This window comes from Podarcis vaucheri (assembly GCF_965113315.1).
Source record: "Podarcis vaucheri genome assembly, chromosome: 5".
Lineage (NCBI taxonomy): Eukaryota > Metazoa > Chordata > Lepidosauria > Squamata > Lacertidae > Podarcis > Podarcis vaucheri.
In genome coordinates, this window is record NC_138763.1 from 65,530,161 (window position 1) to 65,552,374 (window position 22,214).

The 22,214-nt window shown below is 48.2% G+C and overlaps 1 protein-coding gene across 3 annotated transcripts; it reads left to right on the forward strand.

The window, feature by feature from the left end:
• Nucleotides 1-97: 97 nt before the first annotated feature.
• Nucleotides 98-20,762, forward strand: CYP26C1 (cytochrome P450 family 26 subfamily C member 1). Of its 3 annotated transcripts, none has more exons than XM_082224936.1 (7): nucleotides 98-574; nucleotides 4,924-5,196; nucleotides 5,950-6,174; nucleotides 6,893-7,168; nucleotides 9,425-9,580; nucleotides 12,604-13,167; nucleotides 15,383-20,762. In XM_082224936.1, exons 1-7 carry the CDS (start codon nucleotides 467-469, stop codon nucleotides 15,779-15,781), a joined length of 2,001 nt encoding a protein of 666 aa, XP_082081062.1. In that variant the 5' UTR covers nucleotides 98-466; the 3' UTR covers nucleotides 15,782-20,762. The 3 variants fall into 3 exon arrangements, with proteins under 3 accessions (XP_082081062.1, XP_082081063.1, XP_082081064.1); XM_082224937.1 differs by lacking the exon at nucleotides 98-574 and adding an exon at nucleotides 1,994-4,817; XM_082224938.1 differs by lacking the exon at nucleotides 98-574 and adding an exon at nucleotides 1,994-4,551.
• The last annotated feature ends 1,452 nt before the right edge of the window (nucleotides 20,763-22,214 follow it).

A 22,214-nucleotide genomic window follows, 5' to 3' on the forward strand; every position in this document is an offset into this window, starting at 1 on the left:
TGCGTCTCAGCCTGCTGGACCTTCTCTCATCGGGGTTTCGATCAAACGAGTCTCTCCTTCTGACTTCGGCTCAGGCACAGTCGAGATCGTCCGCGCCCTCGGATCTTCCTGCCTGTCCAGGCGGCCTCTACGGTTTGTGGGAGCAGCAGCCGCGATTTCAAGGAGTGTGCAACCGGGGAAGATTCCCCCCCCCCCAGCCAAGTCCACCAGCCTTGGAGATGCGACCGGAAAGTCAGGGCACCTCGGAGCATCTTGCTTATTTTCCCTCTCTCTTTTCTTCCCACTCTTTTCTCATTGGAGGAGACAAGATTGAAGCTGCATTCAATCGTGCATTGTTTAGGGAGGAACTCTGGGGGTGTTGGGTTGTGCCTCTTTTTTTTTAAGGAAGGGATGGGGGCAGCTGCCGGGAGGATCAATCGGAGCCGAAGACAGAGAGCTGTCGCTTCGGGTTTGCTGGCCAAGACCGATGGCCCCCAAAGGGCATGGACGGGGCCAGCCTGGCCTCACCCTCGGAGGGTTTGATCTGCCCGGCGACAAGGCCTCTGCAGCCCACCTTTCCTCCAGAGGCAGCCGGGTAAGTTCTTTTGCTTCTTAGCGAGGGAGGGCTGCAGATCTGGCTAAAAAGGGGGCCGGTAGCTTGCTGCTGAAGTTTGGGGGCGGAATTGGGAATGAGAGGGTCAAATGGACAACGAAGCTATTCAGGGCAGATCAAAGGAAGTGCCTCTTCACGCCGCGCAAGGATGAGCTGTGGAACTCGCTTCCACAGGAGGCAGCGGAGACCTCTATGGCTTTAAAAGAGGCTTAGACAAATTCTAAGTTGCCGGTGGCTACTAGCCATGATGGCTGTAGCGATGCTTCTCAGTACCAGTTGCTGGAAACCACAGGAGGGGAGAGAGCGGGTTCTTGTGCTGGAATACTGCTTGCTGGTTTCCCACAGGCATCTGGTTGGCCACTGTGAGAACAGGCTTTCGACCAGGCCCCTAATTGCTCTTATATGCTAAGGACGCGCCTGTAACAATCTTGGCTTTGCAAAGACTCAGCGAGCCAACAGAGCAGCTCAGATCGACGGGAATTTGGCCTTCACAGTCTTGGGAGACGTGATGAGCGGCCCGCGCGCTTGCTTTGCGCCAAGCCGGGCACCTGGAATCATTTCCCGGTTCTTGACAAGGAAACTGGGGTGTGGGATAGATGGATGGAGAGCCAGAGTGTCCCCCTTGGCATTAAGTGAAACAGGGAAAGGTGTCCTTTGATCTTGACATCCTACAAGAACTTTGAATGAAGGCGGAGACCCGAGCTTTAGGCATCCATAGGAGCTGGCAGGCGCTGCAGCGGGGAAAGAGGCACCAGGCACTTACGCACCTGGGGGGGGGGGGAAGTGGTGCAGCTTCACTTCTTCAGCCCCCCCCCCCGCCCCGCACGCTCCAGCACAAAGGACAGATGCTTCTGTGATCTGGATCTCTAAGGGGCAGCCCTATCTGGGAAGTAGAAAAGACGCCTTTTTTTTTAAAGGACCAGTATTGAGAAAATCCTGTAGCATTTCCCGCTAATGTCACTCGTTAGCCATTCTTATGGGCACCATTGGGACTAGGAAGGTGATTTGAGATAGAGCCTCTTAGCGGGATAAAGCCGGGATCTAAGTATTCTAAATAAATAAGTGCAAAAAACTGGGGACGGAAGGGACAGAACTAAGCAAGTTCAGGGAGTACGGAACTGGGCTATTGGGAGAGAGGATGGGGTGTGCGGAATGGACCCGCGTGTTTCTGGTCCCGCTTGGATTGAACAGGAAAAGAGAAACCGACCGTGCCTTAGGGTTCAAAACTAGTCGCTCAGGTCTTTCAGCCTGAGGTTCTTGTCACCGTCCAAGATGGCCTTTCGCCCGTCGCTTGTGGCCTTCGGGTCTTCTCTCCGCAGGCCATGTCTTTGTGGTCTTTTCGTTGAGGGACTTAATAATAATAATAATAATAATAATAATAATAATAATAATAATAATAATACAAAAGCAAGTGCAATAAATCTATACAATATGCATTAAAGGCGAGATACAATGTGTGTGGGGGGGGGGGAGGGGAGTCACCAAGCTGCTTACATGAACTTATCAGCGTTCAATTCCCTTACCGCTACTGTTGCCACAAATGCAACCTAAGACCTTCGCCCACGCAAGAGCACGTGTGTCGTGTTATTTCCTAATTTTAAGTTCCAGCAAATTAGCTGGAAGGTGACTTCAAAACGCGGCTTGGAAAGCGGCGGCATTTACGTACTTCGCTAATCTCTCCAGTAGAGCTGTTCCCCTGCCTTTGCCGGTTCCTTGAAGGAATTTTGCCGGCTGCACCCGAGATAAATTTGCTGAGCAATTGCTGCCTTCGAAGCGAATCTCTGCAAAAGAGATGCGGCGCTTCGGCGTCATCCCACCCAGAACTTGGCAGCAAATGTTTAGGAAAGCGGCGCAAACCACAGGCATTCTCCGCGCAGCGATTAGAGAACCTTGCGATCTTCATGGGTGCATATTATTAATATTTGCTAATAAGAATCACTAGCATTCGTTGTATTAGCGGTGCAGAGTTGGTAGTAGAAACGTCCCCCGGTCGAAAGCTGTGTGGATTGGGGCGGGTTGTGTAGTTATTAAGCCTTCCGCGGGACTCGCCCTACTCACTACCTTCAAGCTAAGGTAACTGGAAGTCCGGCCTGCGTAAATGTAGACGGGGCCGGAATCGACCAGCTACAATCCCCGGACTAAAGTGAGAGAAAAGAAGCACAGATTGCAGGTCAGCTCATGGGCGCCTCGCCCCATTGCTACCTGTGGGTGATATTTGGGAGTTAGGAAGCAAAGGCTTTCATCTCCCTGTCTTCGCCTCTCTCTTTAATATTGCTTGAAATGGCAGTCACGACAGGACCCAACTCCGTCGGACTGAAGTAGCTCTGCTTCTCCGTTGCCCACGGAGGGAACTTTTACACCCCACCAAAGTAGGCCCGGAGGGCTTGTTTTAGGGAGGGACGGGGAGAGACGCGTGGCTTGCCGCCTGCGGCTTCCAATCCACAAAAGACCTAGCCATCCTCTTTGGGGCGGCAGAAGAAACCCAGTTGGTTTATTTCATGTACATCGCGCTTGTCCTCCAAGTAGCTGAGGGGTGATCCATAGAGGCCCCCCCTCCCCCAGCCTCCCCTCATTTAATCCTCCGAACAACCCTGCAATGTAGCTTTGGGAGAGAATGATTGGCCCAAGACCACCTAGCGAGCGTCGAGCTGAGTGTTCCTGCCTGACCTTCTGTAAACCAGATGTTGACAGACTTCAGGCTGGTGGAATCTGCTTAGAGTTTTTAAACCCGGAGCCAGGAAGCTAGAGGCAACCCCCCACAGCACCTTGGGACCCACTACTTCTGAAAGTGCAAATTCCTCCCACCAGGTAACAACCTTTGTAGCTTCGTGATAGAGCATCTGCTTTACAAGTCGCGGGTTCAATCCGGGTAGACCTGGGACTTCTGGCGTTCTGGAGAGCGCCTGCCTGTCAGTGTAGACAATAATGACCTAGATATACCAGTGGCCTGGCTTGGTATAAGGCAGGTTCCCAGGTTGCTGATTGAGAAAGGGCTGACTGAAGTGAATTACCTGCTTTGCCTTTGTTACCAAGAAGTCTTATTACCCACAGATCTTTCTGCGCGCCCCTGCTCTGAATCACTATTACAGAGCTAACCTGTGGCGACCCTAAGCCCGCTTACCTGGGAGTAAGCCCCACTGAATTAAAGGGCGGTGGGGGGCTCATTTCTGAGCAGACCTGTCTAGGATTGCCTTAACCGTGCTCAGTAGGGGCGGGGGGCTTATTTCCAGGTCTCAGCTCTCCTGGCATAAAGTCCTGCGCCTTCTGCTTCCAATGAGACGCCTGGTTTTCCAAATCCAGGCGGGGCGGGCAGGGTCCCAGTGGGCTGCTCTTGGGTTACCTGCGAGGCGAGTCTCCCCCTCCCGAGACAGGAGAGGTCCGTCCCAGCAGCGCGTTCCTCCTCCTCCTCCTCCTCCCCCCCTTCATCGCGGACCCTCTCAGGCGCCAATCGCAGCGCTTTCGGCCCCCCGTTTTAAATATGCAGCGGAGAGACGTCAGCAGGCGCACCCCCCAGCGAAGGTGGCTGGCCAATATCTATATAAATCTGTGCAAGGCAGAGAATAGTTAAAAGGTGTGTGCGCGAAGGATGCTCCCAAAGAGTTAGAGAAGGAGCGTCCGAGCGCAGGCGGTTTTTGACAGCTCCGCAGAGACGGGGAAGCGCGGAGGGGGATGAAGAAGAAGTCTGCCTCTTCAGAGTCCTCATCCCACGCGCGAGCAGCCTGGGCGGTCAAATCCTCTTTGGATGCCTAGGGGCTGACCGTCGAGGATGGGGCTCGTGGTGCTTGCAAGTGGGTCCGAGGGATCCCGATCCCAGGCACGCCGGTTCTGAGCAGAATGGCCCCCTCTCGCTCCCTGGCCGCAAAAGGAAACGACGGTGCGCTGTAGTTTCCCCGATCCTTTCAAAGTAGGTTGCGATTCTTCCAGACGCGCAGTGGAAACGGGAAGAGACCCCCTCCGAGGTGAGAGCAAAGTGGCTGCGCTGTTGGGTTTCCTTTTATGTTTTGTGGGGGAGGGGGGGGAGACGCACCAGGAGAGGTGTCTTGGAGGTCTCCTTGACACCTCCCTCCCGGTTTGAATCTCAGGTTTTGCGCGGGCGCACCCGCTTTGGATCGCAAGCTTTGCGCCAGATTCCTTTGGGGACTTTAATGGACGGGTGGCGAGGAAAAGCATCTTTGAATAAAAAGTGGCATTTTGGGGATGGGTTGGCTTCTTTGCTTCCTGTATGGTGAGTTGAGCCCACCTCTATGGGAATCCTAATCTGGAGTAGGATGCCCTGGCATCTGGTAGCAGATTTCCCCTCTCCAATATTCCCTTTCTCTCTCCCTCCCCAGCTGAAGCCACAGTCGGCCAGTGAATTCCGCCGGACGATGCTCCCCAGCCCGAGCACGAAGATGCTGCCGCCGGTGGCAACCTCTGAGGATGCGCTCTCCTGGCTGGAGGCTGCGCTGGCCACCTGCCTGGCGGTGGCCTTCCTGCTGGCGCTGGCGCGGCACCTGTGGGCGCTGCGTTGGAGCCTGAGCCGAGACCGCGCCAGCGCCCTGCCACTGCCCAAGGGCTCCATGGGTTGGCCCTTCTTCGGCGAGACGCTGCATTGGCTGGTCCAGGTGAGCACTGGGGCGGCGGCGGGCGGGGCAGGTAAAGGACGAGCCTCCTGGGCTTAGCGCAGCCAGGGCCGCGGGCGGGGGCTCAGCCCAGAGGCACTCTGCACATGACCAGGGCGCCGAAAAAGAGTTCTAGCGAAGGTGTCCCGCTCAAGGGAAGGTCCTACCGCTAGTCTCCCATTTCTCAGGATGGGAAAACAAAAGCCCTCGAGCTGGAGGGGACGGGGGTTGGGCAAATCAGGGGTATCTCAGTCGGTAGGGCATGAAACTCTTAAGCTCATGGTCGTGGGTTCCGACATTGCAGGGAATCTGACTACATGGCCTTTGTGGTCCCTTCCAACTCTACAATTGCACGATTTTACGACGCATTTGCCCAGCTGTCAGTTCAGTGGGATTTATTCCCAAGCAGGTGCGCCTAAGGCTGTATCACTTTCAGAGGTGTTCCTCAATGCAGGGAGGAAAGCACTTTTGTGAGGCTCAGAGACACTCTTCACATGTCCCAGGGTTGAAGTTTAGGAATTATAATAAACCGATTCCCCACTCTGAGCCCCCTCGGAGGCGATCTCGGGCCGATGGAGCTCTTTCTGGGGGACCAGGATATGTTTAACACAAAGAAGCAGCTGCGAGGACTCCGCCCCGTGGGGAAAGCGCTCTTCACTACCTCAGAGACACCGTCGACTTTCTTCGCAAACTGTCCGCGAAGCTTGAGTCCAGGCCCGGGCCTCCATCCCTCTGTTTATCTGACTGGCTGTGCAGGGTTCCAGCTTCCACAGCTCCCGGCGGCAGCGATACGGCGCCGTGTTCAAGACGCACCTGCTGGGGAAGCCGGTGATCCGCGTGAGCGGCGCCGACAACGTGCGCAAGATCCTGCTGGGAGAGCACAGCCTGGTCAGCGCCCAGTGGCCGCTCAGCACCCAGATCCTGCTGGGCTCGCACACCCTCCTCAACGCCAGCGCCGAGGCGCACCGCCAGCGCAGGAAGGTAGGGGGCTGAGGGGCGCGTCGCTGGGGAGGGAAACCTTGGCCGCCGAGCCTGAAACCGAACCTAGGCGCCCTCTGGGAAAGAGAAGGCAGCTCGCTGGCATTCACCTCCCCCATACAGGCTTTGTTGAGCCTCCACTCCCCACTCAGCTTCAACCAGCACGGCCAATGGTGAGGAACCACGAGAGATGCGGTCCAGCAATATCTAGGGGTGGGGAGCCCTATAGCTAAAAGCTGGCTGTCGAAGTTTGTGCTAGGCGCTGTCGCAGATTCCAGTAGCCACTCCACGCAAAGGTTTAGGACCCGCGCCTTACGCAATTCTCTTGGTTGCTGCTAGGACTATACCACTTAGGGCTACTGCTGGTGGCCGGGGTTGCAACCCCCCATTCTTACATTCTCTCTCTCTCTCTCTCTCTCTCTCTCTCTCTCTCTCTCTCGTATAACTGAACACAGGCAACGTCTCCCAGCTTAGGAAAGTTTCCCCACCCCATAGGTCAGCATTCAAAAACGCGCAAAGTCCGGGGAAGAATCTCGGCGGTTCTGGTGTTTGTACCGACTAGCCCATTCAAGAGACCAGAATGGGGGAAAGAATTGGGGGACTGGTGAAGGGAAAAATGGGTCTATGGCTTTGGGGCACGATGTCCCTAGTAGCGACCGCTCCCCCAATTAATTTTACATCGCCCACCGCGGTTCTCTCCCTTCTCTTTTCGCCGCGTCAGATCCTGGTCAGAGTCTTCAGCCGCGCCGCCCTGGAGAGCTACCTGCCCCGCATCCAGAAGGTGGTGCGCTGGGAGCTGCGCGGCTGGTGCCAGCAGCCGGGCCCCGTCGCCGTCTATTCTTCCGCCAAGACCTTGACCTTCCGCATCGCCGCGCGGATCCTGCTGGGGCTCAGCCTGGAGGAGAAGCAGTTCAAGGAGCTGGCTCGGACCTTTGAGCAGCTGGTGGAGAATCTCTTCTCCTTGCCGCTCAACATCCCCTTCAGCGGGCTGCGGAAGGTAGGGCTGCGTGCGCATGTGTGCGCGTCCCCATCTTCGTCGCCATCCAAAGAACCAACTTCGACCATGATCACTTACCCCGATCCATTCTGAAGTCCCGCTAATGCCGTTGATGAGCGCAGAATCCTAGAGCCCCTGGTCTAAAGTGTCTTTATGGCTGTATCCCTACACTTTACGTCGGATAGACCTTATTTATTACTATAGTTCACATCTTTCTAGGCCGCCTTTCAAGACTATGGGTGTCCCAAGGCGGCTTTCCTCAATAGCAAGTATTAAAGTGAGTGAAAGACCCCTTTCTGGCCTATTTGGGGGTCGGAGGTGGGGTGAAGTTCTGGCTTTGAGCTCTCGGGAGCCCCATCCTCTATTCAGACCAAGCAGCTGGAATAATTTTCTGCTGGAAAGGTATTCTGCACCTGCTCAGAGATGCACCTCTTGCGTATTTGTTTGTGTAGGCTATTTTAACCTCCCCTTTTCCCCCAAGCAGGGCGCAATTAAGTTTTATAGCACAAATGAGACAGCAACCAACCTTTAAAGGCACAAAATCCCAATTAAAACAAAATAACTACCTGCCTATTCTAAAGCCTTTGAAAAGGAAGGTTGTTTTTTTTTTTTTAAAATGGATTTAATATTCACCCGCGTTGCAATGTTCACTTGCACATTGACTCTAATATAGAATGAACGGTGCGAAATTCAGTTTGAAAGGTCTGAATTGCCCAAGGTGTCTAGCTTAAAAGGGACAAACTCCGGCATCTGTCGCATCGTGCTGGAACACTGATAGCAACGCTTAGGGGGCCACCACAAAAAAGGCTCTTTCTGCCTGACAAGCGGCAGAACCGCAAATTGGTTCTCATTCCCAGATCGGAAAGGTCAGGGGGGAGCGCTGCCTGGACCTGAGCAGAGCCTTGCATTTAGCCCCCAAACGATTCGGAACCCAGCGGAGCCCATAAAAAACAGGTGCCAGTTCTAACCTGAGCGACAGGCTACTGGGCAGGCTGAGATCTTTACTGGTCCAGATTCAAAGCCTGGCCGAAGCCACCCGGTTCCTTGCAACCGAGCAGTTTCTGTGGCTTCTGCTCAAGACCTTTATTGGCTGTGAAGGGATTTTGGCGGCGCACGTGGACGCGGGTCGCGCAGTGCCGACCACCTCTCCTCTAAAACTAGGTTCCTTTGAATTCAATGCGTCTTGGTCTCTTTGAATTCACAGGGTTTTACTCCCAGGTAAACAGAGATTTATGGCTGCAGCCTAAGGACCCCGTTGAATTCAACAGGACTTACTTCTGAGTAGACCTGCACCAAGTTTGACTGCTCATTGGGGCTTATTTATTGATTTCCCAGGTCCATATGATCGCCTAAGGCTCTCTCATCACCCCCCACACCCGAGCGAGTTTCGTAGAAATCCATTGGGTTCTCCCGACAAGTAAAGCAATAATCCAAAACAGCATTCTTTGAGTTGGAAGCAAATCCCATTTGAACTCTTTCCTTCGGAGTTAAGACGATCGCATTCGCATTGCACAAAAGGCAGGAACAAGTTGCGTCCTGCGGTGTAAAGGCGTCGTCAATGCAGAGTGCCTTTGTACGGTCACGGTGGCTGCCTGGTGGCGGAGGAAAAGGCATTGAGATGTCCTCGAATATCTTCCCCTTTCTCCTTTTTTTGCTTCCAGAAAGTCGTTCATGCCTGATCCATTTAAACACTGTCTCATCCGTGCTCCCATTGCACCGGCTGCGACGCCTTACGATTTAAGGCTTTAAACGATTCCCTTCCTGGTATAATTTGGGATTGTTCACATAAACACACGCAAGTCTAGAGCAAGTTTGGGCCAGGTGTGGTGCCATTCATTTGGGTTTTTCTTTAGCAACCAGTGGACTTTCAGGATCTCGGATTCCTCCACCCCCACCGCTGGAGTTCCCGGCTTCCTCTTATTGTTCACCTTTTCAAAATTTGGCAGCTCATCGGCTGAAGGCTTTGTAGTCCTCGGGATTTCCTTTCTCACTGCACTGATTATGGGTTTCGTTGGGCGGGATTGACAGGAACTTTCCCCGTTTCAGCGAAGGAAGAGGATATATTAAGCGCCGCTTCTAATTATAATGAGCTCCTACCTGGAGAAGTACGGTAAAAGATTGCCTGAACGTTCCAAGCAATAAGCGACTTCTGACTTCTTTGGCCTCCAAAGGGGCTAGACCTGTGTGTGTGTGCGCGCGCGTGTGTGCGTGCGCCTTTCTCCTTAGCCATTGCTGTTTTTTCTCTGAACCCTTCAGGGAATAAAGGCCAGGAATCTGCTACACGAGTACATGGAGAAAGCCATCTCGGAGAAACTGAAGCAGAAGGATCCTGAGGCTCACAGCGACGCTCTGGATTTCATTATCAACAGTGCCAAGGAGCATGGCAAAGAATTTACCATGCAGGAGCTGAAGGTAACTTCCTTTAAGCCGCCTGGAGTGGCCATAGTTGTCCCCTAGTTCACACAACCAAACATGGTCCTTTCCAAAATGACCATGTAAAGAAGTAATAAAGGTGTAAGTGCCTCTGAGCATGTGCAAAGGTCATTTCTGTAGGTGCATCCCACACAGTCTACAAGCAAGACATTATCACAGGACTTCCAAGCACCTGATAAGACTCTCTTTCCAAGTTAGTCCCAACCATATTATAGAAATAATAACCACATATGATGAAATAATTATTCCCACTCTGTCTGGCATAATCTTTGCTCTGCATCTTTTCTGTGGTGTTCAGTTAACTCACATTGACTTTGAACCAGGCATGGATCAGGATCATGCCCATTTGTTAATTATGGTTGTATTATGCTTTTCCTTTGGGAAATTCGAAGTGGTTTCTTGGCAGTACACACAAAGCATCCTAGGAATTGTGGTTTTTCACCTTTCACAAAACTACAATTCCCAGCACCCTTGACAAATTACAGCCTCCAGGATTCTTTGTGAGGGAGAAATGGGTTGCTTAGCTCTAGCACTGTGACAGCATCCTGTTCCCTCAAGCCGATGAGTGTCAGTACTGCACCCAGAAGTCATTGTGGTGACTGCGGTCCTCTCCCACTTGCCACAGGGACAGATGGGTTTCACTGGGTGGGATTGACAGAAGGAGAACTTTCCTAATTTCAGCTAAGGAAGGGGATATATTGAGTGCTGAATCTGGTGTCTGGAGATCTGATATGGCCTCCTGCACTTATCCTGAATAGAATCCAGGGCTTAGGGTTTCCATATTTCAAAAAGTAAAAACCAGGACACCCCAAGCTTTTTTGACGGCATTTTTGGCACAATTTAACCCCCATTGCCAGTTTTCCAGGACATTTGACTGATTTCCAAAAAATAATCCAGGACGCAATTTTCGGAGGCAAAATCCGGGACATGTCCTGGAAAATCAGGAGGGATGGCAGCCCTACAAGGCTGGGTGTGGAGATTTTTGCAGCAAATGGTTTGAAGTGGAGTTTATTTGATTGCTCTACACCAGATCTCTTTCTCCACGTATCATATTGAACTGAATTATTATAAATAGCAGCCTTGAGCAGAAGCTATTTTTTCTTGAAAATAGGGCCAATTCAGTACAGTCCCAAACACACTTTAGGGGAAGAGGTAAAAAAATCAGTTTCAAAGAAGTGAGACTTCTTTCTGGGCCTCTGATCACCCATCAGGAACCACATCAATAGGAGTAGTCTTTAAAGGACAGAATACAGTTGGGGATTGTGCTGTTTTTATTTTAATTTTAAGTCATTCTTGTTTTGACAATTGAAATCGATTGGAATGGTCAGAGTAAGTGTTTCCAGGATCCAAACGATAAACAGAACCACATGAGCTGGTTGATGGGATTCCATATGACATAAGCAGCTGTCTAAACTAGAAAGGCCTCTTTCCAGACAATGAAGTATGTGCCATGCCATGCTGACTCCACTGTAATAGGTGGTGACTTCACTGAAGTCAACGATTACCCATCTGCATGGCTATTTTGGCAAATTGGCTTTGCTAGGATTGTGTGTGAATTGGTCTATTCTGTAAACCAGAGATGGGGAACCTGCAGCTTCCAGATGTTGTTGGACTCCCATCTTCCCCAGCCAGTGTGTCCAGAGATGCTAGGACAGGCATCCCCAACCTGTGGCGCTCTAGATGTTTTGGCCTACAACTCCCATGATCCCTAGCTAACAGGACCAGTGGTCAGGGATGATGGGAACTGTAGTCCAAAACATATGGAGGGCCAAAGGTTGGGAATTCCTGTGATAGGAGGTGTCACCCAGCAACATCTGGAGGGCCACAAGTTCCCCACTTCTGTGAGTGCAAGAAGAGATTGATTGGAGCACACATAATTTTCATATTTTCTTTTCAGCATAAAGAGAAACTTTTCAACACTTTTCAACATTTGTTGCTTAAACCAGGCTCCCTCAAACTCGGCCCTCCAGATGTTTTTGGCCTACAACTCCCATGATCCCTAGCTAGCAGGACCAGTGGTCAGGGATGATGGGAATTGTAGTCTCAAAACATCTGGAGGGCTGAGTTTGAGGAAGGCTGGCTTAAACAATGATATAAGAAAGATTGACATGGGGATCTGCTGCCCCTATGGATCCTGTCGCCTGAGGTGGTCAGCTCACCTGGCCTCATGGGTTGTCTGGCCCTGAACTCAAATTCCCATCAGCCTCAGCCAGGAGGCCAGTGGCCAGGGATTACAGTCATGGATGATGGGAGGTGTAGTCCAACAGTATCCAGAGGGTCACAGGTTAGACTCTGGATTTAATGGGTGGAGAGGGGCTCTTGATTCCGGATTTAATAATCTGATGGAGGTAACGTGCATCCTTAGATGGTACCATCCTTAGATAGTAACATGCATCAATTCACTTTATTGCTGCTGCTCCCTCCTTCTGCTGAGTGGAGCCCCAAGCCTCTGCCCCAAGGTCCTAGGCCCAGCTGTACTACTGCTTGGATGTGTAACAAGTGTGGATTGCACAAGCCTCTAAGGAATGATTCACTGTTGCAATTGGTAGCCCAAGGCAGTTGGGATGAGGAGCCATTTTTAAATAAGTAATTTAGCCCCTTACTGTAGCTCTGATCATGGGTGTAACTAAGGGGGACAGCTATATCCTCAAATATTATTATTATTTATTATTTTATTATTTCTTTAAAAAAAAAATAAAACAACTTTGGCTGTCCCACCTCAACAAAAATCCTGGCTATACCCATGGCTTTCACCAAAACTATCACCTCAACAATTTCTTATGGATGCTCATGTTTTCCAGGCCAGGTTGGAATCAAAAAATGATGTGAGTTTTCTGGTTCCCCACAGCTTGAAAACTCTAACAATGTTATATTTGAGTTCTAATCACAATGTGTGTGCCTGCCTGACTTTGATGCACAAGTGGACTCTGTCTTAAATGGCTTGTGGGTGTCATGCAAAAAAAAAGGGTATTTAATCTCTCTCCCAATGGCTTATCTTGCAGGAGTCTGCGATTGAATTGATCTTTGCTGCTTTCTTCACCACTGCCAGTGCTACTACTTCCATGATCCTCCTGTTGCTGAAACACCCCTTGGTCATAAAAAAGATTCAGCAGGAGCTGGTGTCCCATGATCTCACCGGGCAGTGCCATTGCCTCGCTGCAGGAGATTCTCTGAGAAACCATCAGTCTTGCCCAGAGACTCTGGTCATCCATGGAAAAGACAACAAAGACAGGGATTCCAATCCGCCTCTTCCTCCCAGGCTGCAAGGAGAACTAGACAGAGAGACAAAGAGGGAAGTCAGAGTCCCTAAGTTGGGTCCCATTGCTAGAGCAGCCCAAGGAACTGTCCACGAGACTACAAACTGCCCTTGCTCTGCAGCCAAACAAGAAGAAGCAAACCAAGTCCTTGGCGAGCTGGAAAGACATGAGCACTATTGTCAGTCTTACTTGACACTGGAGAAGATGAGCCGTCTGCGGTACTTGGATTGCGTCATCAAGGAAGTGCTGCGTTTGCTGCCCCCAGTGTCCGGAGGCTATAGGACAGCCTTACAAACCTTTGAACTGGATGTGAGTTGTGCGGCTTTTGTGGAAGTGCATGGAATTTGGGCTGGGTTGAGTTGGGTTTCACAAGGTTAGTCTGACCACTTCACAGGGGCAATGGCAGCTACCTTGGGAGCCATGGGAAACACCCTCCTTTCCCAGTGATGCTATGTGTTTATCCTACTTGGGGACAGAAGATGTTGCAAGAAACAACAGGGGCACTTGGGGTTCACAAGTTAGAAACCTAATGGCCCCTGGGGTTTGCTGTGGGAAAGTATGATTGATAGAGTGCAGAAACTAGAATTGGGGGGGGGGCAGGGAAGCATGGGAGAGATACAATGAACAGGAGACCCCGGTAGTGGATAGGTAACTGGGATGGCTTGTGAGAATGAAAGCAGTTGTGAAGAAGGTCCTATTAAGTTTCAGTGAATAAACCATAGAACCGATTACTGAGACAGGTGCCTCAAGAGATAGACAGCTGGGGATTGGTAGGGTGCAATTGTTCAGGTTTCGGGTGGCGCTGTGGTCTAAAACACTGAGCCTCTTGGGCTTGCCAATCAGAAGGTCGGCGGTTCGAATCCCCATGATGGGGTTCAGCTCCCATTGCTTGGTCCTAGCTCCTGCCAACCTAGCAGTTCAAAAGCATGCCAAAAGTGCAAGCAGATAAATAGGTACCACTCTGGCAGGAAGGTAAACGGTGTTTCTGTGCGCTGCTCTGGTTTTGGTGTTCCGTTGTGCCAGAAGCGGCTTAGTCATGCCGGCCACATGACCCAGAAAAACTGTCTGCGGACAAACGCCGGCTCCCTCGGCCTGTACAGTGAGATGAACGCCACAACCCCAGAGTCGTCTGTGACTGGACTTAACTGTCAGGGGTCCTTTACCTTTACCTTTTACCAAAATGAATATGGCCACCCTGGATGTTCATTAGACCAATTAGCAGGATTGCTGCCACTACAAGTATTGCAATTGGAGCATCTATTGTGGAGACTAGTAGTTGGCAATGGAAGCTGTGCTTGGAGAATGTTTAAAGATTCATAAGCTGAAGGATTGCTGCAAGTGTGTTCCCCACAAAGTACTTGATTTAACATTAGGGTTAAAAGGGACCTAACTCTCCATAGCTGCAACAAACTCCTCATAGTTATAATTTTTTAGGTGATTTCACCTGAAGCTGTGGCTCACAGAACTACCAAACAGCTCTTTTAATCAGCTCAGATACCATTTCAAGTAAACTTGATTGAAGGCATGAAAGAGGAAATTGCTCCCTTTACAAAAAGCCCCCAAAACATTCATGCCAAAGCAATGACCTCTTGTGCAGTGCATGTACATAAATGAGTACTAGTCTCATTTATATATTTAATTAAACTCCCAGAAAAGTGTGGGCTCTGGATCAAGCCTCATCTTGTTGTTGTTATAGCATCAAATAGAAGGTGCCGACCAGTATGTGTTTATTTAGCAAAATGTACATACGACTTGATTGTCACAAAACCTCAAAGCAATAAATAGCACAACATGCTTGTTAAGTTGCTTTTGGCTGCCTGCATATGTGCCGGTAGGAGAGAAAGTGTGATAATGTGCATCCAAAAGTTGTACACCCCTTGAAAATTAACATAGGCTGTTGACCCATCTAGTTGGGCTTCAAGCAAAGGTCTTCCCCAGCCCTGCTGCCTGAAATCACTTTTTAGTTATGCCTCACCGATAATGGGAGCTGTCACACTGCATAAGAATTAAATTATGTGCCAAATATTGTAAGCATTGCTGCAGAGTAGTCTTTAGGTGCTGTGTCAGCTAGATTTATTCTTGTCTGGCTCTTACACTGTTAGGATTAGCATGCTCTCAAGGTGTTGCAAGACCCACACCCTTCATCAAAGATAGAGGTCGATGTGGTGGGGGGAAATTAACAGGTTTTCTGTCAAATATTTGTTGCATACCCATTTCTATTCGACTGTTAAACGGGATTTTGAATACTTCAGTGTACATTCCCTGAAGTTGTAATTCACACATCACTGAAACCATGGTATTTCTGCACCGCCCATTATAGGTCTCTTAACATCTTAATAGGCTTGAGCTTCTGCTCAAGGGTAATGGTACGGGGGAGTTGAATTTGTGAGGTTTCCTCAAAGATGGGGGTCTGTCCTTGTGGATGCTCTAGTATAGAAGTCGCTTCCTTTCTCCTTCCCTTTGCAGGCTGCCCTCTGCAGGTTGCTGTCTCTGGTGCTGATTTTGTTCTGTCTCCCTCCTGCAGGGCTGCCAGATTCCCAAGGGCTGGAGCGTGATGTACAGTATTCGGGACACGCACGAGACCGCCAGCATCTATCAGAGTCCACCAGACATGTTTGACCCCGAGCGGTTTTGGGTGCCACAGGAGGAACGGGAAGAGCACAAAGGAGCTGGCCCCGTCCGCTTTCACTATATCCCCTTTGGTGGGGGAGTCCGAAATTGCATAGGCAAAGAACTGGCCCAGATGGTCCTCAAGTTGCTTGCTATTGAACTGGTCAGCACAGCCCGCTGGGAGCTGGCCACAGCACACTTCCCTAAGATGCAAACGGTGCCTATTGTGCACCCGGTGGATGGCTTGCAGCTCTATTTCCATCCTCTGAAGCAGGGAAGAGAAAGCAGCGGAACCAGCAAGACAGAGACTTGAGAACCATAAACCTCACATGCAATTCCAGCTGAGGATCATGGCAGAACATGTTTCCAGGACAAAACATCCGTCCGCTCCCAGTGTAGGTTTTTTTCAGCTGGTGCAAGCCCATTCCTGTCTGTTGGTTGTGGGAGGTGAAAGGGTGAAGTCCCTGCCTATGGTCCTTAATGGGCTGTGAGTTTCCTATTAGCATCCATTCAGAGACATGCATCTTTCTTAGTTGCACTTTTTGTTTTTGTGTGTGTGTGTGTGATGCCACTTTGGGATCTGGTTAGAGAAATCACGGTCCAAAGTTAGATGTCTCAGAAGGAATCCTAGGAAACATTGTTGTCAATTTTCTATAAGGAGAAGCAAAGGATGTGTAGGTCAAGTAGGTCTTGTGTAGGTCAAGTAGAGGGTTTGTTACCTGAGAGTGTTCTGCATTGATAGTAGACCTAACCTGTTCCTGGAAAAGATTCTTCAGAGGTCCTTGCAGCTTAGGATAACAGCTCCTCTGTTATCACAATGTAGTGGTGGGTCTGTTTCTGATGGGAAGGAAAGTCAATCAACCACTTGCCTGCCAAATAGATCTGCTGTAAGTATACTGCAAGGCAGGCATGGGAACTGTCACATGAGTGGTGGTGGTAGTGCCTATCAGAGGGCAGGTGAAGGAGAAGATGGTATGTGGATACATATACAGGTCTACTCAGGTGGAGTTCAATGGCACTGACTCCCAGGTTAAGTGTGCCTGGGTTTGCAGCCTGATTTATCTGCCAGACTGCATTGCTATGGGCTGGTCTTAATTTCACACCATTTAAAAATGCAGACTAGTTATGGATTTGGGATGCTAGGCTGTTAGGAGAAATATGGGGAGGATTTCTTAGGTATGGTTTGCATCATGCATACATGTTTTTCGATTTCTTATTTCTTCATACTTCATAGCTGAATGTATGAGCCAACTCCATTGAAAACATTGAGGTGATATATAGATCCTATTTCTGGCTTTCTGACCTGTGATGGCTCCTTGGTAAATTCAAGCCATTAGGCAATGATCATGCACTTAATCAAGCTTCACTTGGTCATTGGTCTGCTCAAGATGCTCTCTAGAAGCTTACACCAAACTGCCAACAGGGTACAGTTCCCACAATGATGGCACTCTGCCCCCCCAAAACCCCCCAGATAAAATAGCAGTGGTTGGGTTTAAATTAGTTCCAACTCACAAAGCAACTGGTTTGTAGATTGTGGCTTATGAGTACATACCTTTAATTCTGTACCCCTGTTCATTATAGGCCAATGCTGTGTATTATACAAAATCTCTTATTCCTGAGAGGTGTCTCTGAAGTTCAATCTTTTGGCTCAAGAGTGCTTTTAGTGCTCCTCTCCAGCTGATTATGAAAGCACTTCATAGAAATCGGGGGAAAATGTGAGTGGGTTATGTTGCTGGTGTGAGCCAAGTAGGAGTGGATAGTGGAATTGTAGAAGCGGTATATGTGGTTAATTTCAACCTGTGGACAGCTCCCATGCAAATGTCCAAGCGTGTAGGATGCTGCTTTAGTGACATGGGTTGGACAAGATGTCTTGGTAGCTTACAATATTGCAATAGCATCTTCCGTTTCCGATGGAGATCTGCTTAAAGCTACTGCTAGGAATTGCCATCTCTAGAGGCCCATGGATTGTGGCATTTAGGATGATTTGAGAAGAAGAAAACCAGGCTGCTGGCTGTGAATTAGAAACTCAGAAATATATATATTTTTTAAAGGAAACATGCAGGCGATATGAATCTGTGATGTGCAGGGCTGCAATGGGCATTCCTATTACTTGTAGACAGCCAGAAATACTGTCTTGTTAGGGGCTTAGTTCTTGCTGTACACACTTCACATTTCAGGTGGGGGCTACTTGATTAAATGCTATTCCATACAAAAACAAAGCAAAGCAAAAAACTGGCATGCCTGATAGAAAGCTAGCCTAGAACGCTTGTTTTTGACATGTCAGTGTTCTGTGCGCATGACTTTTTTTGAATTAAGGAACTTTTCATCATGTGGGCTCCCCCTGCCAGCAGTCTGAAGTAGTGCATTCCAGGCACATGTTTGCCACCTCCTTGAGAACAAGGTCTTCCTTATAAGCAGCACTTCAAAGCTGTCCTTGTAATTCTGTCTTCCCTTAGGATGTATACACCTCAAGTAGCCTAGATGCATCAGATGTTGTATAGTGGTGTTGTAGGTTCAACATTGTACTGTGGTGACCACCATGCTGCTACAGACTAGCAATAAACGTTTGAGGTAACTTTGCTGTAGAGAACATAGCCCCCAGGTGAAATTCTGTACACGTTTTCACCAGGGACAAGATCTTTCAGGAATGAACAGTGTCAGAAAGATGTCCTGTCCAGTTTTGTTTATTAAAAATGTTTGTCATGACACACCGAGTAGTTGAGAGCTGGACTTGCCTTGGAGCATTCCGATAAGAACTTCACCTGGTTTTGGAGCCAGAACACCCATTAACCCTGCCAAAATCATGCTTTAGGAAACACAAGAACATAAGAAGAGTCCACCAAAACAGGCCAATGGTTCATCTAGTCCAGCTTCCTGTTCCCAGAGCGGTCAACCAGATGTATTCCCTTCCCAGGGAAGACCTGAGAAATAATCTCTGTTAACAGTGGCTGACATTCACAAAAAATGATTCTTGTTGTATACTGACAAAGCAAGAGGATTTTAGTTTGAGTCAAAAGTACTACGAGAAGGAAGGTATGGCTGATCGCCTTCTAGCATAGCAATTATCACTGCAATCCTAACCATGTGTTCTCAGAAGTAAGTCCTATTGAATTAAATGGGTCTTATGCACAGGTTAGTTGGGGCTGGATTGCAGCCTTAATTCTCAAAAAAGCCCATCTATCATTGCAGCAATGACTAAGGCTGAAAAATTTGGTCTTCTAAATACCATTGGTGTGATTTATTCTCAACAGAAAACAACATTTTAAATTATTCTGACAACTATTGAAATTAGTTCAGGTGTTCACAGGACAGTCTGTGTTAACAGCAGAAGGGCACATTCTCCCTTATGTGAAATATGAGGAAATGCAGCTTTTAAAATATTGAACCTGTTAGGTTGCATCAGGGGCACCAAGTCCCACCCACACTCAATCTAACCTTTTTTTCTTTTCTGTATTGAGATCTGAACATCCTGGCCCATCCATCTACACTTTCTCTGTTGTTGGCAGCAAAGCTAAAGTTTGGATTGCCCCAAAGTGGAGCTCACCAAATTAAAGTTGTAGGACTAAGCTGGAGGCTTTCCTCCTTACGAAGAGACAATCTACTGAGTATATCAGAGATCTTGATAGCTTTGGACAACCTTCAAAATACAAAACAGCATGCCTATTAGTGTCCTATGAAAGAAGCCCTCAGGTTGCAATCTTAGACACCCTTACGTGGGAATAAGTCCCATTGAACTCAGTGGAACCTGGAAGTAAGCCAGGAGTGGGGCATCTCCCAACCTGAGGGCCACACTCCTTCATGGCGAATATTCTGGGGACCACATACCAGTGCTGGGTGAGGCAAATGTAGGCAGAACAGCAGACATGACCTTTAACTTTGTACAGTAGGCCACAGTCCTCCCTGCAAAAGCCATGGGTACAGTGGTACCTCGGGTTAAGTACTTAATTTGTTCTGGAGGTCCGTTCTTAACCTGAAACTGTTCTTAACCTGAAGCACCACTTTAGCTAATGGGGCCTCCTACTGCTGCCGCGCCGCCGCTGCACAATTTCTGTTCTCATCCTGAAGCAAAGTTCTTAACCTGAAGCACTATTTCTGGGTTAGTGGAGTGTGTAACCTGAAGCGTATGTAACCTGAAGCGTATGTAACCCAAGGTACCACTGTACTGGGGTATAATTTTGTTTAATGCACAGCTTGGACACCAATGGACATATGGATGCCCATTTTAATGTCATTTCAGTTCTAAGTAATGGCTTACTGATGCTCTTGTTCTTTTGTGCATGAAAGCATCTGTTCCAGATTTTTATTTGGTTGGATGGCACCTTGTAAGCCTCCTTCCGGCAACTCCTGCAGCCAAGGTGCTGCCAAACATTTTGCTCTGCTTTCCTTTGGACCACATCAGTGAGGCTGAGAGGGGGGTCTTGCCATATTGGCAGCCCAGAACCTCCATATCCATGTGCTCCATTCTCTCTTGAGACAGACGAATGCCAACTATATACCACAAGTTTCTCATATATAACAAAACAAGTTAGTACAGACATTACTGGTAATTAGTTCACCCTACTAGTTATATGCACACAACAGAGAGTTATTTCCAGGTAAGAAGCAGTTGTCAAAGTTAAAATATAGCCATTTTCTCCACCTGGTGGCATTTAAAACAAACTACAACAGAATGCATCTTTGACTTCAGTTATTTCTAATCACTTTAAAGGGGTCTGTGACTGTATAATAACTGGTTGATTGTTTCTAATTGCTCTGTGGTTTGTACAGGAGAGGGTTTTTTTAAGCAGTAAGATTAATAACAAGAGGAGTCAAAACAAACTTTCTTTGTGATCAATTTTACACCTCTTTGCTTCAGTGGATGGAGAGATGAATCAGCCCATCGTTCCCACTCCTGCCAATTTTTACTGAATACCAGCTTTACACAACCTGGTGCTCTTGAGATATTTTGGACTACAACTTCTATTAGCTCCAGTCCAGTCCAGTCTCAGGTTGGGGAAGGATGCTTGAGATGATCACTATGTCTGAAATTAACTCCTGATTTTAGTTACTATTCCTTCTCTTGCAGCTGAAACAAATTTGGGGAAAACATCGTCCTAACTCAGTTGTGTTTTACAAAATGTTAGGAATTTGTTTTCTGATAATTTGAATCCACTCACAGAGACAGGTGTGAATACTGTTAGGTTTAGGAGGAGAAAAACAAAATTGGCAAATTGATACTGGAAAGTATTGCCTTAAAATTAATAAGCAAAGTCAAATGTCAAAGCCAAAAAGTAAACCTTAAATTTTGAAAAAGGCTGAACTCTGAGTCTGTAAAAAGTTTCATTTCTACCTCCTCCCTGCAGATTTATAAAAATTGCTACCTACCCAGCTTCCAACACTCTTCAATTCACCATGTCATCAGGTGGACATGGCACTTTCCTTTGTGCAATTTTTAAAACTGCGAATGGATCCGTTATTCTGCCCAGAGCCAGTTTTTAAGGCAATATATTCATGCTTCTGTTTTGTGGGCCCCCAATACTAGGTTTATTTATTTATCGAATTTATATACCGCCCTATACCCGGAGGTCTCAGGGCTGTTCACATAACAAGATCACAATATATAAAATCAAAATAAGAAAATAAGTTTTTGCCTGGCGCCTAAAGGTGTATAATGAAGACGCCAGGCGAACTTCCCTGGGGAGAGCATTCCACAGATGGGGAGCCACTGCAGAGAAGGCCCGTTCTCGTGTTGCCACCCTCTGGACCTCTCAGGGAGGAGGCACATGAAGGAGGGCCTCAGAAGATGATCTCAGGGTCTGGTTAGGTTCGTATGGAAAGAGGCGGTCCTTGAGGTATTGCAGTCCTGAGCAGTTTTAGGCTTTATGGGTCAAAACCAGCACTTTGAATAGGGCCCAGAAACTAATTGGTAGCCAGTACAGTCAGTTCTCATTATGGTGAGGTCTTGTTAGCAGTTATTATGTTTAAACAGAAACACTATTGCTGCAACCCCTGTCTTAGATAAAAATTGCCTAAAGTATTACCTTGGATACTGCCTGTGATGAATTGATAGTGTGTAGTTGTACCATAATATTCCAGTGTTATTGCCAGTAAATGGCTGGCTTAAAATGGAGTTAGCAGAGGTGAAAGTATCCTCTGCTTTGTTCTTATCACCAGTTAATCAATCATGAAATGAAACAAGCATTTAAACATACAGTTTTATTTAACATATCATCTCTTAAATGAGGTTATCTTCTTCTGCTTCCTGCTATGACTGCCACTGTTTTTACTTACACTGTAAGACACTCAGAACAGAAATTCAGCAGATGGAGCATTACCTGTATAATCTTTACTGTTTCAGAAACCCACATCTGCAGAATATTTGGTAGTCCTGCATTCGTTAATCCGCTTCCTATCAGGGGCCTCTGGAGTCAAAATACCAGCCCTGATTTCATTTACATTCTGAAAGGAAGATGCCTGTTGGGTTCACTGGACTTTAACCCTGGCCTAAATAAACTTCATTCATATCTAGTTAAAGTGTCTGATTAAGGGAGTCTTCATGTGCCTGACACCATGGCTTGAAACAGATTTATTGGGAATCAAGTCTCACTGCTATCAGCAGAATTTATACTGTCATTCTTAGTGTGACTTTTTATTAGTATTCATTGGGGTTGTCCCAGGAGTAAAACATTGTAGTTGATTAATTCTATGAGTTCTAGTTGATTAAGTCATTGTTCAATCAACTGCATTTTTATAAGTTTGCTTTCAGC

Excerpts from the sequence above, each read along its gene's own strand:
- CYP26C1 (XM_082224936.1), top strand. The coding sequence starts at position 467 with ATGGCCCCCAAAGGGCATGGACGGGGCCAGCCTGGCCTCACCCTCGGA. Across the intron at positions 575-4,923 it reads TTTCCTCCAGAGGCAGCCGG|CTGAAGCCACAGTCGGCCAG; the intron begins GTAAGTTCTTTT and ends CTCCCTCCCCAG. Across the intron at positions 5,197-5,949 it reads CGCTGCATTGGCTGGTCCAG|GGTTCCAGCTTCCACAGCTC; the intron begins GTGAGCACTGGG and ends CTGGCTGTGCAG.